General features: G+C 46.6%; 1 protein-coding gene across 13 annotated transcripts in view; it reads left to right on the top strand.

Annotated features, from left to right (window-relative positions):
• The window catches only part of nrxn2b (neurexin 2b), a 1,005,166-nt gene that overhangs the window by 859,287 nt on the left and 126,460 nt on the right, over positions 1–19,419 (top strand). For all 13 annotated transcript variants that reach the window (XM_090183934.1, XM_036987703.2, XM_036987702.2 and 10 more), the window contains one exon: positions 9,083–9,254. In XM_090183934.1, the coding sequence (XP_090040060.1) occupies positions 9,083–9,254 (172 nt within the window). The remainder of the gene's footprint in view (positions 1–9,082; positions 9,255–19,419) is intronic.

Genomic DNA, 19,419 nt, shown 5'->3' with positions numbered 1-19,419 from the left:
GGACAGAAGGTATACATTTCAGTGGCGGTTATGCGTGAAATTCACCTACTTTTTGGTACTTGAGGTTTACTGCTTTCCGTTTCTCTGCTTCGACAGTGGTCTTGGTTACACTTCATTAGATGTTTCACTGTTCCCTGGTGCTTATTTTGAAAAGAACTAGCAATCGCAACTGCATAATAGTTACATCATCGCTGTTCATTGATAGTTGGTTGCCTCCTATTCTACTTCTGGGTTCCAAACTTTTATTGGAATGTACAGCGATGTGTGATGTATTTGTACGGTGAAGAAATGCGTGGGGACAAGAAGGAAGGGACAAAGCACCCTTGTGGTCCATTGCAGTTGTTCTGCGGTGGGGTGGGGAACAGAGAGAGGACAGGGAAAGAGTAGAGGAGGGATTGGCAGACCGAAAACACTTTGTTCTTGATTTTGTCCCATTTGCTTCATTTGTGCCCGTCTGCGCGCTTCTCTTCCTCAAGCGTTTTTTTTTTTGGAGGGGGAATCGGGTGCAATTATGCATGCACGTGCGCACACACACAACGAGATTGTCTTTCCCTCACATCCTCTCTGTTGCTCAAACCCACACACACACACACACACACACACACACACACACACACACACACACACACACACACACAAACAAACAGTAGAAACGGTTGAAAACGCATGGAAAATTAATTTCTGTGTAAAGAAGAGTTGATCAATTTGGCACTCCTCCTTCTCTCTGTCTCTTTGTCTTCCTCACGCTTTCATCTCAAATTGCACCCATTAAACCTTTTGTTAATTATTCCCCAGGTGTATTTTGTTCAATTCCCACTATTTGCTCGCGACAGAAAATCTGAAAATCGAGTGTCCCCCCCCCCCCCCGTGGGCACACCCTGGAGACTCACACATGGCACACAGAGAGCACACCGCACAGATAAATCGTTAGCAGTTCCTTTCTCTGTTCGCAGCATATCACTCCAACACATGAGGTGAAGACGAGTGGGATCCTGCCAAGTCCCATGCAACACCACCACTCAATCCTGTAGCAGGTCCATAGGGAAGGAGGGAGAGGGGGACTGGAGAGAAACAACAATGGCTGCAGTGAAACAGACATGGAATAGAGAGAAAGAAAAGGCCCACAGCTTCCTAAATGGCCACTAGCTACACTACATCATTTGAGTCATTTAGCAGGACGGTCTTATCCATTGTCTCTATTATTTCTTCTTCATCTCCAGGAGCCATTCAGTCCAGTGGAAGCTGGTGGGAGGAGCTATGGGACAGGCACATTGGAATGGCTGGAAAGGAGTCAAACCTGTGCTTTCCGTATGTTTGATGCCCCTCCACTCATTCCAGCCATCACAATGAGCCCGTCCTCCTATAGCTCCTCCCACCAGCCTCCTCTGACTCAGTCACACAGTGGACGGACTAGAAACCGTTAGAATCGTTAGAGAAAGTTAGACACTTAAAGACAGTGATACTCCGAGAGGCTAATAGAATCAGCTGAGGGTTCTTCATCTCGCTCCGTCTCTGCTCTTTGATTGGGTTGGAGATGTGGTGCCTCTTGATTTTGAGTCATGGCGGCGCCGACGTACGCCATCTGTCATAACTTGAGATTTCAACAACTCCAGGCTAAGGAGTTGAAAGGGGAGGCTGAGGGCCATGTAGACTGACAGCTGAGTTTATCATTTACACCGTCACAATGTCAAAAGTCCCCTCGACATCCGCCACGCTGATCCCCCTCAGGGGTGCGTGCTCAGCCCCCTCCTGTACTCCCTTTTCACTCATGACTGCACGGCCAGGCACGACTCCAACACCATCATTCAATTTGCCGATGACACAACAGTGGTAGGCCTGATCACCTAGGGAGGAGGTCAGAGACCTGGCCATGTGGGTCCAGGACAACAACCTCTCCCTCAACGTGATCAAGACAAATGAGATGATTGTGGACTACAGGAAAAAGAGGACCGAGCACACCCCCATTCTCATCGATGGGGCTGCAGTGGAGCAAGTTGAGAGCTTCAAGTTTCTTGGTGTCCACATCACCAACAAACTAACATGGTCCAAGCACACCAAGACAGTCGTGAAGCGGGCACGGCAAAAGCTATTTGGCAAAAGCTTTGGCATGGGTCCTCAGATCCTCAAAAGGTTCTACAGCTGCCCCATCGAGAGCATGGTTGCATCACCGCCTGGTATGGCAACTGCTCGGCCTCTGACCGTAAGAGGGCACTGCGAACGGCCTAGTACATCACTGGGGCCAAACTTCCTGCCACCCAGGACCTCTATACCAGGCGGTCTCAGAAGAAGGCCCTAAAAATTGTCAAAGACTCCAGCCACCCTAGTCATAAACTGTTCTCCCTGCTGCCACACGGCAAGCGGTGCCGAAGCGCCAAGTCTAGGTCCAAGAGGGTTCTAAATAGATTCTACCCCCAAGCCATAAGACTTGAAGACTCTAGTCAAGGCTCTAGCCATAAGACTCCTGAACCGCCCTCTCCACACCACTGCCACTCTCTGTTGTCGTCTATGCATAGTCACTTTAATTAACTCTACCGACATGTACATACTACCTCAACTAACCGGTGCCCCCGCACATTGACTCTGTACCGGCACCACCCTGTATATATTGTTATTTTTTACTGCTGCTCTATTAATTACTTGTTACTTTTATCTCAGATTCTTATCTGTATTTTTTGAAACCGCACTGTTGGTTGTGGCTGGTAAGTAAGCATTTCACTGTAAGGTCTACACCTGTTGTATTCGGCGCACGTGACTAATACAATTTGATTTGACGTGGCTGAGTGAGTGGGAGAGGATTGCGGGCGTCAAGTGGTGATCTGTTATTCTATTTGTTGTAAGGATTCTAAGTTGTCACACACACACACACACACACACACACGTACACATGTAAAGTACTAATCTCGAGTGGATATAATCTGTCGCAACAGGATGGAATGTGTAGGATAACGAGCAGCAGTCGTTCTGGTGTTTGGGTTTTCGTCACGTGGTCCTACCAAGCGTGGGGCGAAGGCGGTGCTTAAACTACGTCTGCTACACACGTGTGCACCCAGAACTTAATCACGCAGCTGACCAAATGACGCAGGATTTTAGTTCTGGTTGTGATTAATACAGTACACGCACACACATCGAACGCAGACACACACCGACTGCACACACACATACTAACTTTACATACACACGTAGCCACACACATGCCGTGCACGTCCACACACACACACGTACCCAAATACTCAGACACACACTCAGAGAAACGAACACACCCAAACCCTGACATTTTGATCCGTGTCGGGAGCTCCAAGCCTGTCTCACATGATCACACACACGCTCTGAGACAGAACACAACCAGCATGTCAGCCATTCGACACATCCCACTTCTGCTGTGTGTGTTCAGGTGGAGCCAAGCCGCAGGGCAAACTCTAAATAGTCAACAAACCCAGAGCGCCACGCACAGACACAATCACCCACAAGCATGTATGCACACTCAGGCACGACAAACACACACATCGACACACCCTCTGAGTGTGTCCATCAGCCCTCTGCCACATATCTTTATAAACACAACCACCCGCCATGGTGGTCCCCACTGCATCAGCAACCTCCACTCAATGACACAGGCGTTCTTTCATGTTTGTTTATTGGCTTCAGTATTTCTGTGTGTGTTCATCAAATGACCGTGTGTGTGTGTGTGTGTGTGCTTTCATATTAGGTGTGTCTGAGAGGGTTCTGACCTACAGGGCCAGTGGGTCATGAGCTGAAGGACATCATCAATCTCACTGGCTCAGATCACCAGTACCCAGCAGTAATGATCCAACTGTGTGTATGCACGTGTGCTCGGTGCTGGGGGTCAAGGACTGACACTGGAGGGAATGAATGGTGGAAGGCTGAGGGTCGGCAAGACTGTCGCGATTAAGTTCCTGTTTATTATGACTGTACAGAGAGATGCGTTTCGATTACAACAATTAGCATAAATGTTGTATTGGAATGATTAGCATAAATTTTGTATTGGAATAATTAGCATAAATGTTGCTGTACCACCTCAGATCAGTGGCAGGGGAATCTGGGCATGCCTAGTGTGACTCATGGAAGTCAGGTTGTCCCACATACACACTCTCTCACTATCTTTCAACCCCCCCCACACACACACACACACACACACACACACACTAGTATCGTTTCTCTCCCTCCCAGCCTCTCTGACAGATTGATTTGTAACGAAATGGGATCCTTTATCATAGCCTGAGTTTCATGTCGTTGTCTCACAGAGCAGGGGCTGGTTAGACGCTGAAGCACTGACTGTAAGAGATATGGGGAAGGGAGAGAATGAGAGAGAGATAAAGCGCTATTAAGATGAGGAGATGGGGGCAACTTTCTCAAGGTGACTGCCGCAGATTACTGCAAACACATACAAATGAGGCGGCCTGTGCCGGGCGGAAAGAGTGAAGAAGAGAGAGAGGTGGGGTGGGAGGGAGGGATAGAGAGTTGGATGGGGAGAGAGAGTTGGATGGGGGGGATAAGGGAGAGGGGGTTGGGAGAGAGATTTGGATGGGGGGAGACAGGGGGGATGGATAGGCACACTCACATTCCAGACAGGAACCCCTTTTGTCACACCCCCCCCCCTCGTTTTCGCAACCGCCGCCGCCCAAATCCAAATCACACGTGTTGCGCTGCCCCCCCCCCCCCCCTTATCTGGAGGACCTGTACCACACACCCTGTGGTCTACCGGGTGGAAAACATCCGTCAGAGACAGTCCTTGATGTGGTTTAGCCGAGCTGTGAATGTAAAAAGGGTTTTTAGCTGCTGGTATACGGCCTCATCTTACATAACAACCTATTCCTTGTGGTTACGTAACACTGCTGTAGTTTCTGACTGAGAGAGAGAGAGAGAGAGACGGAGATGTCGGAGATGAATCAATCCCTCATATGTTCGGATTAGCCTCATGCATTCATTATCATTATTATTCTGCCACAGTATACAATGTCATGTAAATATGGCATTGTATACTGTATCAATCCAGCCCTGGGGTGAAACGATATGACCCCTATCTTATGTGAATGGAACATTTTAAGAATGGAAGGTTCTGATCAATGAAACCCCTTCATTCATATTTACAGGCCAATATATCCACATACCTAATTCCAGGCTGTATCTCTTGGTTTTCCATTGATTCTACTGAAAAACATCAATTCCGCTGAATTATTCCTTAATAATGAATAAACAAAATGACTGGCATTCTCTACCAATCCGCCATTAACCTCCCTGGCAGTTTTCTGGCAGTCGTGATTGGCTCCTTCATTCATCCTTCCACGTCTTCCACGTCTCTTCTGGCATCACGCTTAGACTGGGGAGAATAAAGAGATGGAGTAGCGGAGGGGGGAGATGAAGATAGGGGGATGAGAGAGGAGACCGTTGTTCTATCCATGAGCCACTTAGAAAATAACGCAGGAAACAAATCCCTGAAACGCAGCAATCCTTTCTCTCTTTGTCAGTTTTTAACCCCACCCCCACCCCCACCCCCCTCCTTCTTAATTGACTATACCGATATGTTTAGTGGGGGGAGAAAAGCCATCTTGACATCTTCAAAAGACTCTTTGATCACAGTGCACCTCAAGGCCCTTGAAGATCGTCAAGGTTCCCGATTTTCTTTTTTTTTTTTATCATGCAGTGTTGCTATTTCACTCTCTCCGTGCTCCTTGCTCCATATCCTTCACATCCCCTCTCTACCGTGCGCACTTTCTCTCTCTTCTTGTCTTTCTCTCACCCTTTCGTTTTAGTCTGATCGACGGTAAGCCTTCTTGGAGGCTGACTGATAACCCTAGCACGCGCTAACACACACACACACACACACACACACACACACACACACAGGGGCCTCGGTCTGGTACTCCTCATTCACATTCCCATCCGTATGCCCAGCTTACCTCAACCACACTCACACGCTGCAAGGTCATGTCCAAATATCCCCTCTGAAATGCTCTCTGTAGCCTAGTTTTTTAAAACTTCTACTCTTCCCATTTCAGACACCAATGTGCTATTGCTTGAAAGGTTTTTACTAGTCAGATCAGGCGGTCAGGAAGGACACCCTTCTTATAACAGGAACACCATCTAAAACCCTACTGGACACAAAGTGAAAGCATAAAGCCAAAAAGTTAAAGAGTTACGCAACCACACTTGGAATAAGAGACTTGTGGATCCTCCGGAATCTGCCGGAAGCTTTTAACTCTAATTTGTAGCCCACCCCAGAGAGCTGTGTAGTAACTCCACCCTGGCTGTGTGACCACGGGGGGGGAGGCTCCTTAGGCCTTCTCTATACCATCCCAGGGCTTTGATTGTTTAATTGAAGTCATTAGCAGGATGTGATGGTACATCCCCCCCCTAGGTTTAAATCAGTGGTTAATTGAAAAGCATCCATAAAGCCAACAGGACTCCGGTCCCTCCAAGACCACAACGGCCCCCCCCCCTGCCGATCCACATGATTGACCCAGCTAACTAACAACTGGGACTGGCACAATAAAAGCCAAGCAATAGTGCCCATTAGACTCCCGGTTAAAACAAATTAGGAGGCGTCTTAACTGTCTTAACTGTTTTTTAAGCTTTTCATGTTTTAAAAGACATTTGATTTTTAATGTTGGTTACTACAGTGCCGTACCTAAGCCATCCTCCCTTTCCCCCCCTCTCCCTTAATTTCACGGCTACTGTATGTGCATGACTGCTCCCAGTCATTGGGGATTATGGGCCTTTTTTTCTTCCTGAGATATTTTGCTTAAGGGAACGGCCATTAAAATGATATTACGGCAACACAGAAATCGTCTTTAAAAAAATAAAAACAGCGATTCCCGTCGGCTGCTTTGTGTAAGGGGGTCGACACATTCCCCAGTGCAGGCGAGAGAGAAGAAGCCCTAATGTTGCGGAACATAAATGCTAATCTCTCTGTAAATATCTCTTTCCCCCGTGCGCTTCCCCCTCCGCTAATACCCTAATACTAGGGATTCATTTCCCAAAGAAAATGATTGTCTAGTGGAAAATGTAATTAGTTCTCGAGGAAAAAAAGGTAACGCAATTAGTGTTCGCACTTTATTGTGGGTGGGCAGTGGTGAGGCAGGAGAAGTGCTTACCTACTGTTTACTGCACTGCGTTAGCATTTGGCTAACCTCCGCAACTTAGGATCCCCCCCCCCCCTCCTCTGGGAGTAAAAAAAAAGATGGTGTGATCATTAAAGGGACGTCATTTCTGTTTGTTCTTATTTGTTCTTATTAATCAATAGTGGGTTTAGATACGAGAAGCCAGGCAGCCCTATACGGAGTCTCTGGTCATTCAATAACGTTCATTGATTGATAAAGTGCCAAGGAGCCGTGTGTCCCCTGAGGACTTGTGCTTGACGTCCCTAAGGGGCTTAGGTCATCACTCCAAAGTTCCTTTGTAAATGTCAACAAACTCAATGGATATTTTAATTCCACTGTATTTAAGCCTCAGCCATCGTAGGTGCGGCGGCTAGCACCGTCAAACACAGGCGCCTATTCAAATGGAACCAGGTTTATTATCCTGACAGACAGTTTGACTGATACATTTGGCTAAGCCTCTGTTGATCCTTTAAAGGTATTAATCACGCTCTGAACACATCCAGTGACACCACCATTTGAGCACACTTAATCGTCCCTGTCACCCGAGCGCTCTCCTCATTAAATAGCATGGCTGTTTTATCCCGGCGAGGTGCGTGTTCGATAATTGTGACCGTGATTACACAACTCCTCAATTTTACATCCCAACCTCTCGCTCCTATTTACTCAATTAACTTGATACTTTAGTCCCTGTAACATTTTAGCAGCTTTTAAAAAAATATTCCTAAAACATTTAATGGAGCATGAATTATTAAAACAAGCTAAAGCCATAGCTGAACCTCACAATATTGTGGCATGCGGAGAAGGTTTTTCAACTAAATAAATGCACATAGCTAATTAGATGAAGCGATCAATGGAGATGATGGAGGAGAAGGGGGTCTAGAGCAGAGCAATATCGGCGTGCACTGCGATCCCCGCAGCAAACGAGTTTGACCTCTCGTGTCAAACCAGGAAGTGCTGTTGGGAAAAGGGACGAACAAGCGGCCAATGGGAAGGGCACCGGCTGCCATTAGATAGTCACAGCAGTGAACGCGCACAACAGAAGCGACACTCTAAGAAAACAAGTGTTCCAAAGGGGTTCTTTGGCTGTCCCCCATAGAAGAACCCTTTTTGGTTCCAGGTAGAAGTCTTTTGAGTTCCATGTAAGAACCCATCTACATCGAACCCAAAATGGTTCTCCTTTTGGGATCTAGATAGCAACTTTTTGGAGTGAAGAGTGGAGGAGTCTCTGTCTGTAGTGTATCGTGTTTCTACCTTTCCCTCCCTCATTCCCTCCCTCCATCCCCTCATGGCAGCCAGAGTGACTCTGGAAATGACTTTGACCTTTCCTGGGGACTGAGGACAGGAGAGGACGAGAGGCGCAGGAGGAGGGTAAAAGAGGAAGCGAGGGACGGGAGGAGTGGAGAGAGAGATGTGGGTGGGGGTAGAATGTAATAAACTCAAAGCAGTAGGAGGCTGTCAACACTAATAGATGCGAGAGGGGAGGGGGTTAAGAGGGTGATGAATGCTAAAGGTGGCGGAGTCCTCAACAAGTAGTCCATTCTTCATTCATTCTTCACGCATGACTGAACACCGTTACGCCCCAACCCGTGTTCAGAACACACACTGGAGCATTGGCCACTGCACTGTACTTGTCATACTGTAGAGTGTATATGTTGAACACTGTTTTAAACTTGATGGAAATATAATGGCATATTTGAATAGCCTTTTCATTTATGTTTAGTAGGTTAACTCCCTCCTCAATCTAAAGGTGATGTGGTTGACAGCACCCAGAGCTAATGCCAACTGTAGGCTTTAGCTTAGCGGGCTAACATGGTTTAAAGTAGCATCCGATGACCTTCGACCTGGGTTCGAAGTCTGCTTGGTCCTATCCAGAACCCGGACACACCTTTCACCGATCCACACTTGAGCAGAGATGAAAGACGTCGTCTCCCGCTAAGCTCCCTTTTCTCTCTCTTTCCTGCTAGGAACGAGGAAGGATCGGCGTCATCTTCAACGTGGGAACGGACGACATCGCCATCGAGGAGAGTGCAGTGGCGGTGAGCGACGGCAAATACCACGTGGTGCGCTTCACGCGCAGCGGCGGCAACGCTACCCTGCAGGTGGACAGCCAGCCCGTTATCGAACGCTTCCCCACAGGTAGGACCACCGGGATGGAGGGAGGGACAGTGGAGGGACAACAGGGCTACAGTACAAGTCCATCTAAAGGAATACAGTGGAAAGAGAGAGAAAGTGAGAGACTCAAAAAAAACATGGTTGTTTTTATACAAGGTTAATTAAGTGGCATACATTCAACCCGTACGGGATTCGAACCCACAACCCGAGTTATTATCTGTCAAATTTAAGCCTTTTTTCAATTTAAGCCTTGCAGAGGAAAATGCAATATCTATGTACCTCTGTGTAAACACTTCATACATATTTAGTGTACACTTGCATACTTTCCAGGCAATTAAGGCTGAGAGAGAGAGCAGTGATTGTCCTTAGGCAAACAACCTCACGTCTACGTGGGCTGAAATCCCACCAGCAGGCAAGAATATAGCTGTCTCACTGGCTGTAGCTGGCTGTATTTGGGGGGGTAGTAATGTGGATATAGCCACTGGACGTGTAGGCCTGCCAGGGCAGGGTTGGATAGAGGTACAGTGAGAGCTTTATGCCTCAATGCTAGAGCTGTGTGTAGGTGGCTGGAGGGAAACCTCTGGCTCTCGAACACACACACATAAACACACACCTATGACTCAGCAGATGAGTATGACACCCAACAATGTCATATATCATCATGATTATATACAATAAAACATTTACCAATCCCTTTAATATGCTGGTTATATTATGAGGGTATTTGTTGCCAATTCAAAAAGTCTCACTTGGTGTCTCTCTCCGCTGTTTTCTACTGTATTCATCTCAACTCCACAATGGTTATTCCAAGGAAGACATTTTCTGCTTCTGATCCCTGATCATACTGAGCTTGATCTGTTCACGCCGGTAGAACCACTACCCTGAAAGGCAAGGAATGGGTTAATTGTCTTGGTTATAATGATTGTTTTCTTAGACACCGATGAGTGTTTCACAGTGTTCCAGGTGACTCATTCTATGGCTCCAATTACTGGTATTTTGGGGGGAGTGTGTCGAAGGTAAACTCTGAGAATATAGACCCACTCCACTGTTTCAAAGCCAAAACGCTTGCCCCTGTGGAGTGATATCCAGGAGTGATGCGGCCCCTCTCTATACTCTGGCATCCCCTGTCACCGTGGAGATCGAACCCACACACCTTGGTTCTATTGTCTCCTGCAGAGAAAAGCTAGATCCATCAGTCAGCACCGGGACAGAAGTCCATGCATCACAGCCTGGGAGAATAGAGCACCGCCTGACAGTCTCTTCTCCGTGGCCATTGTGATGGAAATAGTCCTTTCTCGCCGTGGCATGTGTTCCAAACGGGGTTAGCGATAACGCTAAAGGTGGCGCACAACAGTAGCCGAGCAGCCTGTTGACAACGGTGCCCCCCGTTCATTCTATTTTCAGCCTTCGTTGTAATTGAATTCGGAGGCCTCGTTTTCCCTTTCATCTTTTCTTCTTCCGTCGTTGTCGTTGTTTGTCAGTCGAGCGTCTCTCTTAGCTCGCCTGCTGATCGAGGTTTTCGGGTTTGTTCTTTTTTTTTTGCCGGTTCAGTCGTTGCGGCTGGCGCTATTGATGCGGTGTGTGTTTGGGGTGGAGGAGGGGTGTGGGGAGTATGCGCCGGCGGATTTGCTGTTACTCAATTATGCGCGTTAGCTATGTACACACGGTTTATTCCGAGTGGCACTTCGAAGGTCCCCTGTCTGTCTCAGAGATGCTGCGCATTAGGAGAGCAAAGCTCCGATAGGACAGAGGAATGGAAGGGGGACTTCCTAATTGAGCCGAGGGGTGCGTGAAATGAAAGAAGGAAGAGGAGTTTTAAGGGGGGAGCGCGTCGGCACAGAAGCCTGTGACCCAGATAGAAATATAAACCACTGTGATTCTCTCAATAGCATCCCTCCCAAACATAGAACGCATTTTACTAATTAATGTATTTTAAATGACACTAATGTCGTCAAAAATTGGAACGCTAAACATCCGTGGACATAGCTCATTCAAGACACTCTTACTATTAAGATCAAAAGCCTTTATTAAAATGAATTATCCATAAGGGAGAAAGAATGTCATATCCACCAGTGAACCAGGAACGAGCCCTATGAAAACTGTCAACTCAGAGTGAATAATCATATCGAACTATGTCCAGAAAGAGAATAAAGCTTGCAGAAATGCTGTCAGGATTCTCCTTTCATTTAGATGTGGCTCCTTTGTTTCCATCTACACTAGGAGAAGTGCCCTCTCATGGTCAACTCAGGAACCATTTTGGCACAGAACAGGGAGGCTCTCTGGGCAGCCATTGCGGTCTCTAACACTGTCCAGCCAGGCAGCTGGCAGGCTGGAGGAGACAAGGGAGACTCCTCCTCATCTAATATGCTGTGGGCAGGTGATTTGGAGGGCAATGGGTAGTGGGGACAGACCAAGGAAAGATGAGCTCTCCCGTAGGAGGGAGGGAGGGGGAGACAAAGGGAGAGGACACGAGGAAGGGAGAAAGGGGAGGTGAGGTACCAGTTGTGGCAGTGTACACACACACACACACAGTCTTACAAAACCAGAATCGTTGCTTTGTGTGTAAAAGATTAACAGCTGTACAACTGGGAACAGGTTGAAAATAATTTGAGAACTGCCCTCAGTTCAACTGCAGCACATTTCAATCAGATTCAAACACCTTTGCTAGATAAACTGTGTGTGTGTGTGCGCGCGTGGAAGTAGTCTCAGATTAGCGTGGATGGTAGGGAAGTCCCAACACCCTTTCCTCATATACTCCCATTGATATGTCCACACCCAAGCTAATATACAATACAACGTCAAAGTAGTTGCATTTGACTCGACTGGTTACATTTCTCTCCCACTCCATCCCAGCCTTCTCCTCTCTCCTCCTCCTCTTCCTCCTCATCCATCTCCCTCTCCTCGTCCTTTCTTCTTCCGTATTGGAAAGCTAGGGAACGTCGAAGCGCAGCCTGACATTTACGACGATGACTATAATTGTATTTTAAGTCACGACACAGAACATTGCTCTGGTGTGGTGTAAATGGCTCTATAGTTAGAGGGATATGGTTTGTCTGTCTACAACACCAGCCGATGGATCAGCATCAACAGTAGCACTATGCTCCTTTAACTTTCTATTTACATTGCCATCTTACTTTCCATTCCCTGTAGCTGGGCTGCCTCCTGGTGATTAGCATTTGTGTCGCCTAGTAACTTCATCATTATGACAAGTCGAGTGTGCACGCTGCGCCAACACACTTTCCTGATCCAGGGCGTTTGCAGCACACCACCAATAAAGCTGTCTTATTGCTTTGGCTCCTGGCTGTGCCTGTGAAGATATGGCTGGAGATGGGGAGGAAGAGGGAAGAGATGGGGAGGAAGAGGGAAGAGATGGGGAAAGAGTTATATAGGGGTAAGGGAGGGGGGGAAATAGAATGAGAGAGAGGAGATAAAAGGAGGAGAGCGAGTGAGTGGGGGAAAAGAGAGGTGGAGTGGAAAGGCAGGGGTCCATAGCGATGGTCCCCGCCCCTCAGAATGAGAAAGAGAGGATGAAGGAGAGCGAGATAGAGATAGCTGCTCGGCATGGGTTGTGTAAGCCAGCTGCTATCAGCTCTCTGATGGATAGGGTTTGCGTCGACAGCACTGTATAACAAGCAGTGCACAAATTGGATAGCATCACAGCTACCGAGATTACACATACTGTATTGTACGTGCACACTGTCTGTAGCGTGCGCACGCACACACACATTTAGTTCAAGATGGCGCACATTTACTTAGATTACACACACATACAGTGGGGTCCATAATTATTGGCACCCTTGATAAAGATTTTTTTTAAATACTGTTATAAAAAACATCATACAAATACGGAGCTATATTGTATGCTTAATTTTTGTGTTGTTGCAATGATATTATTTTATACTAAGACATGAGACATGAGATTGGAGAACACATTGGGAGGGATCTTGGTTCATACCTCCATACCTCCTTCCCAGATCCTTGATATCCTTGATATCATCTGTGCTTATGGACTGCCCTCTTCAATTCAAACCCATTCCGGAGACTGAGATGGCCATTGCAAAATGCGTAGGTTCCAATCTAAGTGCCAATGCCGTTTAGCAAACACCTGGCGTTTACATTTGTTGGATGGCATGAAGAAGAAAAAAACGAGAGCTTCTTGGCCACGCACACCAGTGTTGAACAATGCATATGCAGAGAATACCTCATCCCTGCTGTAAAATATGGCGGCGGATCTTCGATGTTGCGGTGTTACTATGCTTCCACGGGTCCTGGGGCCCTTGTTAAGGTCAACGGCATCATGCCCTTTACCTGGTACCTTTTAAGCCAAAAGAACTAGGTTGCCTCTGCCAGGAGGCTGAATCTTGGCCCCAAGTGGTGGACCTTCAAGGAAGACAATAACCCCAAGCACACATCAACATCGACAAAGACATGGTTAATTGACCACAATATATGGTTAATTGCATACAATATAGCTCAGTATTTGTATAATGTATTTTCTGTTGTTTTTTTTTGCTCGTCTTCATCACGGGAGCCAAAAAAGAAAGGGACTCTCGAGAAAAAGAGAGGAAATGAATGACAGAGGACAGAGGCAAACAGAGAAAGAATGAAAAAGGAGAGGGAGAGAGATCCTCGTATTCCTTCCCTGTGCTCTTGCTGCCAGGCGTTTAACAGAAGTTTCTGTGAGTACTGAGTGCTGACCTATACTGAACCTGCATAGCTGGAGACAGCGAGAGAACAAGAGAGCCAGGGTGGCTGAGCAGCTGTCTCCCAGCTAGGAGTCTCTTTGTCCCAGCCACTCAGAGGTCAGCACAGGGGGAGCCTGTGAAGCAGCTCAACCCTTTTTAAAGTCTACCTGCCTTTGTCTGCCTTCTCTTACCTCTGAGCCACTGTAAACGCTAGGGGATGAGAGACAGAGGTGGGGGGGGGGGAGCTAACGAGAGGAAGAGTGGGAGAGAGAGCGAGCGAACGCTAATGAGAGGAAGAACGGGAGCGAGAGCTAACGAGAGGGAGAGCGGGAGAGAGACCGAGAGCTGCGAGGCTGTGAGGAGGCCAGGGTCTCGGAGAAGCTCAGCACTTCCCTTCCCATCCAGCCATGCCCGTTTAAGTTCCAGGAGGCATGGACATGGCAGGTTGGCAGGGTTTAGACAGCCTGGCTCCAGCTCAGGGAACACCAGGACAGGAGTTCACAGAGCCACAGGATTAGCCCTCCTACTTGGAGTAGAACAAGTACTTGAGTCATACAGCAGCGGTACAATCTAATTTCCAGGAGCAGAGCTAGAGGCTTGGCCCTACTTAGAGTGCCGTAGAACTTCCATACCTGAACCATCGCAGTTGAAGTCTCAATGTGACTTTGATGTTACACTGTGCTAAAGGGATAAGGATGGGGATGGTCAAATAATGCATTATGGGTATTTGTTATTAAATAGGGCTGTGGTGTACTTGGAGGAGGGCCATTTCTGATAGGACAGAAAGGATGTTATCATTTCAGTTGAACATGGTCCAAGGTGGTGGGGTGATTTCTGGTAGAATATAGAGTGGGTTATTTAGCACACATAAGCACTTTTTTTAGGGATAGCATTTCTTTGATGTTAGATTTGAGTGACAATAAGTCTGACTTAACAGCGACACCTCCAACCTACTACGGTTCAGGCATTGAAGTTATACTGCAGTCATTTAACTGAATTCCAGTCAAATCTAATGTATGTAGGAAATAAATAAGTCAGTGATGTAAGACTGCAGAGTGACACGCGTTCCTTGGTTGGTGTTGGGGGTTTATAGGGACTCGTGGTCCACCGGCACGGCACGCTCTGATTGGATCTTTCACAGTTAGACAGCGGTCCAATTCCAGGCCTGTGTGGCTGGGGGAGGAGAGGGGGACGGGAGAGGGACAGGAGCCCTCATCAGGGAGACGGAGGGAAAAGATTGCTCTAGCTAATTAAAGAACTGACAACTTTGATTTCCACATGAGCCCCAGTCCCTCACTCTGACATCAACACGCAGACCCAGAGTGGCAGATAGGAGAGGAGCGATAAAACCATAACTAGAATTATATTTCTATGGATTGAACAGAACCGTTAGACTGACAACTACTGCAGAGATCACACTGTCGTTATATGGTGAAGAGGAATCCATTCTCAATTCATATGGGAAGAGATGTGTGAGGATGTTAGGAGAAAAAGGATTGATATGGAGTGTATGTATTCCAATGGGAGGGATGCTTCAGCTTGGGTATACAGTGTACTCAGAGAGGGATAACACATTTGAATGCAGTCTGGAGAGAAAAGGTCAGATACACAGACAGTGACATAGAGCGAGAGAGGGTGGAAGAGAGGGGGAGGGAACGAGAAAGAGAGAGAGAATAGAGAGGGAGAGAAGAGAGCGATAAGAGAAAGGGAGAGAGAAAGAGAGAGAGCGAGAGAAAGAGAAAAGAAGCAGAGAGAGAGAAAAAAAGTGAGAAAGATGGGCAAAACATCCAGACAGCTCCATTCTACTCTGCTGGATATATTTCAAATGTGTGTCCTGTACAAGGGCATCTGGCTGCAAAGCAAGAGATGATATACAGTTGACTTCCCCTGATAGATATCCCTCCACACACACTAACACACACACACCAACTTGCATCTCTCTCTCTCTCGCTCTCTCACACACACACACACACTGACTCACGACATGAATCTCACACACACAATCAAACTAAAGCGACAGAGTCAGTGAGAGGAGAAGTGGTTCTGAGTCATAGACCGGAGAGACTGGCCTTCACAGCGATGCCCGTCACAGCTCAGGACACATACACCTATCCCTGGCATGCCAGCTTCCTCTCCCATTGTCTCCCACGATGCCAGTCAATCACACTGCCCTTGCCATGCCCCTGGCATCACAGCTGTGATGTTCAGGCTCCCCGGGCGCCGGGGGCTACCCAGCTTTGCCATGAATCTAACCCAGGCTCCAGGCACCCGCTCTGGGCTACAGGAGAGGGCGAGCTGGCTTGCAGCTTTCCAGGCATGGTGGTCCTCTGTCTTCTATTTCAATGTCCCGGGTGCATAGTGTTCAGTCCCGGGTGCATAGTGGAGAGTAGGTATGCTATAGACTGTGGAGACAATAACATCCACCAGTGTGTTTAGCGGGCACATTCTCTTTTACGCCTCGGTCTCATCCGTCTTCAGCTGTTCCACATTGGCATTTCCTTATCTCTCCTTATATAGACATAACAGGCTTGAGGCCTCCGCTTGTTTCGCCTGCACTCATTTTTTCGCTTGTTGCTGGTGACAAGGCTGCCTGACGCCAAGGGGCTGTTGGCGCTATAGTGTTTGTCCGCGAGGCGCAAACACGCGCACTTAGTCAAATGCATACACTGAATAGTACACACACACCTCCACACACACGGATACACACAGGCACACACACACTCCACTGTCTTCCCCGTTTCTGATTACTCGAACACCTGGGTGCTTCCTGGGGAGGTGGTAGAGCCGGGGAGAAGAAGGGAGGAAATTCTTAAACCTTAAATCCCCCCCCCCCCTATCCTCCCATTGCAGCTATGGAGGGAGGGTTGGCAGGAATAATAATACAAAATAGATGTTCTATTGAATGACATCGTCAGATTCACGCAGGATGGCTTTTGAATCTCCTAATTGTAATCTAATTAACAGCCAGAGTGGAGCCACGGCTTTCTGACGTCTTTCTGCAATTTTGGTGGGAACCCCTTCCCCCTCCTTTATTTTCTACCTCCCTCCACTCAGAGAGGAGGCACAGTACCTCGTAGGACATTTGCTTGAGGTAAATGAATGATCTAACCTGATAAGTTTCCCCTACATAGATCAAAATCAAAGATTATTTCAAGGACGGTTGCCTTGGAGTTTTATTAAAATGGCTGCACTGGTCAGATACTACCACTAGAGGGAGGGCTTAATATCTGAGATGCATTTTCTTTCTGAAGTAGGCTGTTCAGTGTTCAGTAGCAGGGGTGGGTTTAGTTGTTTAGTTTAGTTGTCAGACTGACTCTCTCTCTCTCTCTCTCTCTCTCTCTCTCTCTCTCTCTCTCTCTCTCTCTCTCTCTCTCTCTCTCTCTCTCTCTCTCTCTCTCTCTCTCTCTCTCTCTCTCTCTCTCTCTCTCTCTCTCTCTCTCTCTCTCTCTCTCTCTCTCTCTCTCTCTCTCTCTCTCTCTCTCTCTCTCTCTCTCTCTCTCTCTCTCTCTCATCTGTTTTGCTGGCGTTGCCGTTAAATGTGTTGTGAGTGGAGAGCGGAGCACTATAATTGCAGGTCAATATCCTAGACTTACCTGGAGACCCACGTGATCTAAATGACACAAACGTACACACACACATAACACTATTGCTGAGCGATTAACCAACATTTCTGTTATTTTTTGTTTTTTGAACAACTAATTTACTGGCGTTGGTTCAGTTATTCAAATTCCATTTAATTCGTTTAGAGATCAATGACTTGGAATTAAATAATAAAGTCATCAAATAAAACAAATGTAGTATACACAACAACTGAAATATTGTATTAAAGTAAAGTCATTTGAATAAAGTAGGGTTAATAAGTGATAAGCACTACCATCATGGGACTTTTACTTGTTGTATTCTGTGTTACAGCCTTCAACCCACATAATGCACAGTGCATTTCATGTAAAAAAAATATAATAAAAAAAACGAAACCGTAATCGAAATCCGTGATAATGTTTTAATCAAACTGAGCCTAAACCGACCTCAAAAAGCACTAATCGCTCAGCAGGAATACACACACACACACACACCTCGCCTCACTCAAGTTTTTCCCCAGAAACAAACACTCTCTCCAATTCTATTCTTCCTCACTATCCCTCTCTTATCCCTCTCCTGGAAGTCTTTGCTCATCTGCCCTCCTACCTTCCATCCTCCTTTCCACTTATCCTCTCCCTCACTATCTCCACCGAGGCTCTTCATCCAGCCCCCCCCCCCCCCCAGACATGTTGTACTACACACACAGGCACCCCTGCAGAACAGAGTGTATATATATATATGTATGTTTAGCACTGCGGTGAATAGAGGGAGAGAGGACAGCAGCTTTGTCGACAAGAATTATAGGCACATGATCACTCTGCCTGCGCCTTACGCCCCCGCCACTACACCTACACCCTTACGTTACGCTCTACCCTTCACCTGGTTATTGCAGTTCGAACACCATCCATTTCCTGGCACATTATTACAGCACAGACTGTTAATATGCCGTTTTTCAGGCTTTTTTTTTGTTGTACTTATTTGTATGACTTCCTCACCCCAGGCATCGCTTTATAGCTAGCGCTGAAGAGCCCGGCCCTAAACAGTACAATCCAGAGGTTGATTCTGATTGAAATTATGAGGGAGATAATCATTTTTAGCTCTGGTTAAATGATGTCATGCGGTTTAATGGAAAAGCAATGAAGAGCTTTTGACGCACTGACGAGAAGATGGAAATTATGAAGTGCCGTTGATGATTATTAAGCTGGAAAAAAGCCCTGATAGGTTATGTACAGTATGTATGAAACAGCAGAGCTCAAATCCACCAAGTTCTTTATATTTACCCAAAAGTGCACAAGTTGGGATTAGTGTTGCATTGTGGGATTTGGAGTTTCTTAACGTAATATGTCAGACTTGAGCACCGAGACTTGCCTCGAAGGATGGTTGCGTGGGATCTCAAGCAGAATATGTCTTCCTGGTATGAACCATGTAATGTGTTAAGTAATATGTGCTTAAGGGTCTCTGAACAGGAAATGATGGAAATGATGGTTTGATGATGAATACATGAAAATGTTTGAATAATGTAATGATGATGTTAATGCATATGACATTGCTATAACTGAATGCTTTTCATGTTGGTTTTAACATATGTTATAGATTGTTACTATTGATTTCATTGATGCTATTGATTTTTCACTGTCCACTGAGCGATTGGCTGTATCAGCTATCCATTATACAAATATACTATTTCTAAATTATTCATAAATATGTTTAACTTATCGGACCCATAACCAAAACAACCATTTAAACCTGAGGTAACTAGAATGCTGTCTAACCAATCCAATCCAGTCCGCAAAAAGCTACTACTTCCTGAAACTACCTAAAGCTGATTTTAACGTACATAACCTTGCTAAACGTTTTGCCATGTTGCCCTTTCTCTAACCTTTAACCTTTGAACCTTTGACCTTCCAGATATTAACCTGCACTCT

This window comes from Oncorhynchus mykiss, chromosome 9 (genome assembly GCF_057628025.1).
Source record: "Oncorhynchus mykiss isolate SJ-2025 chromosome 9, ASM5762802v1, whole genome shotgun sequence".
NCBI lineage: Eukaryota > Metazoa > Chordata > Actinopteri > Salmoniformes > Salmonidae > Oncorhynchus > Oncorhynchus mykiss.
The sequence above is the reverse complement of the archived record's forward strand: the minus strand, read 5'-3'. Positions and strand labels throughout refer to the sequence as shown.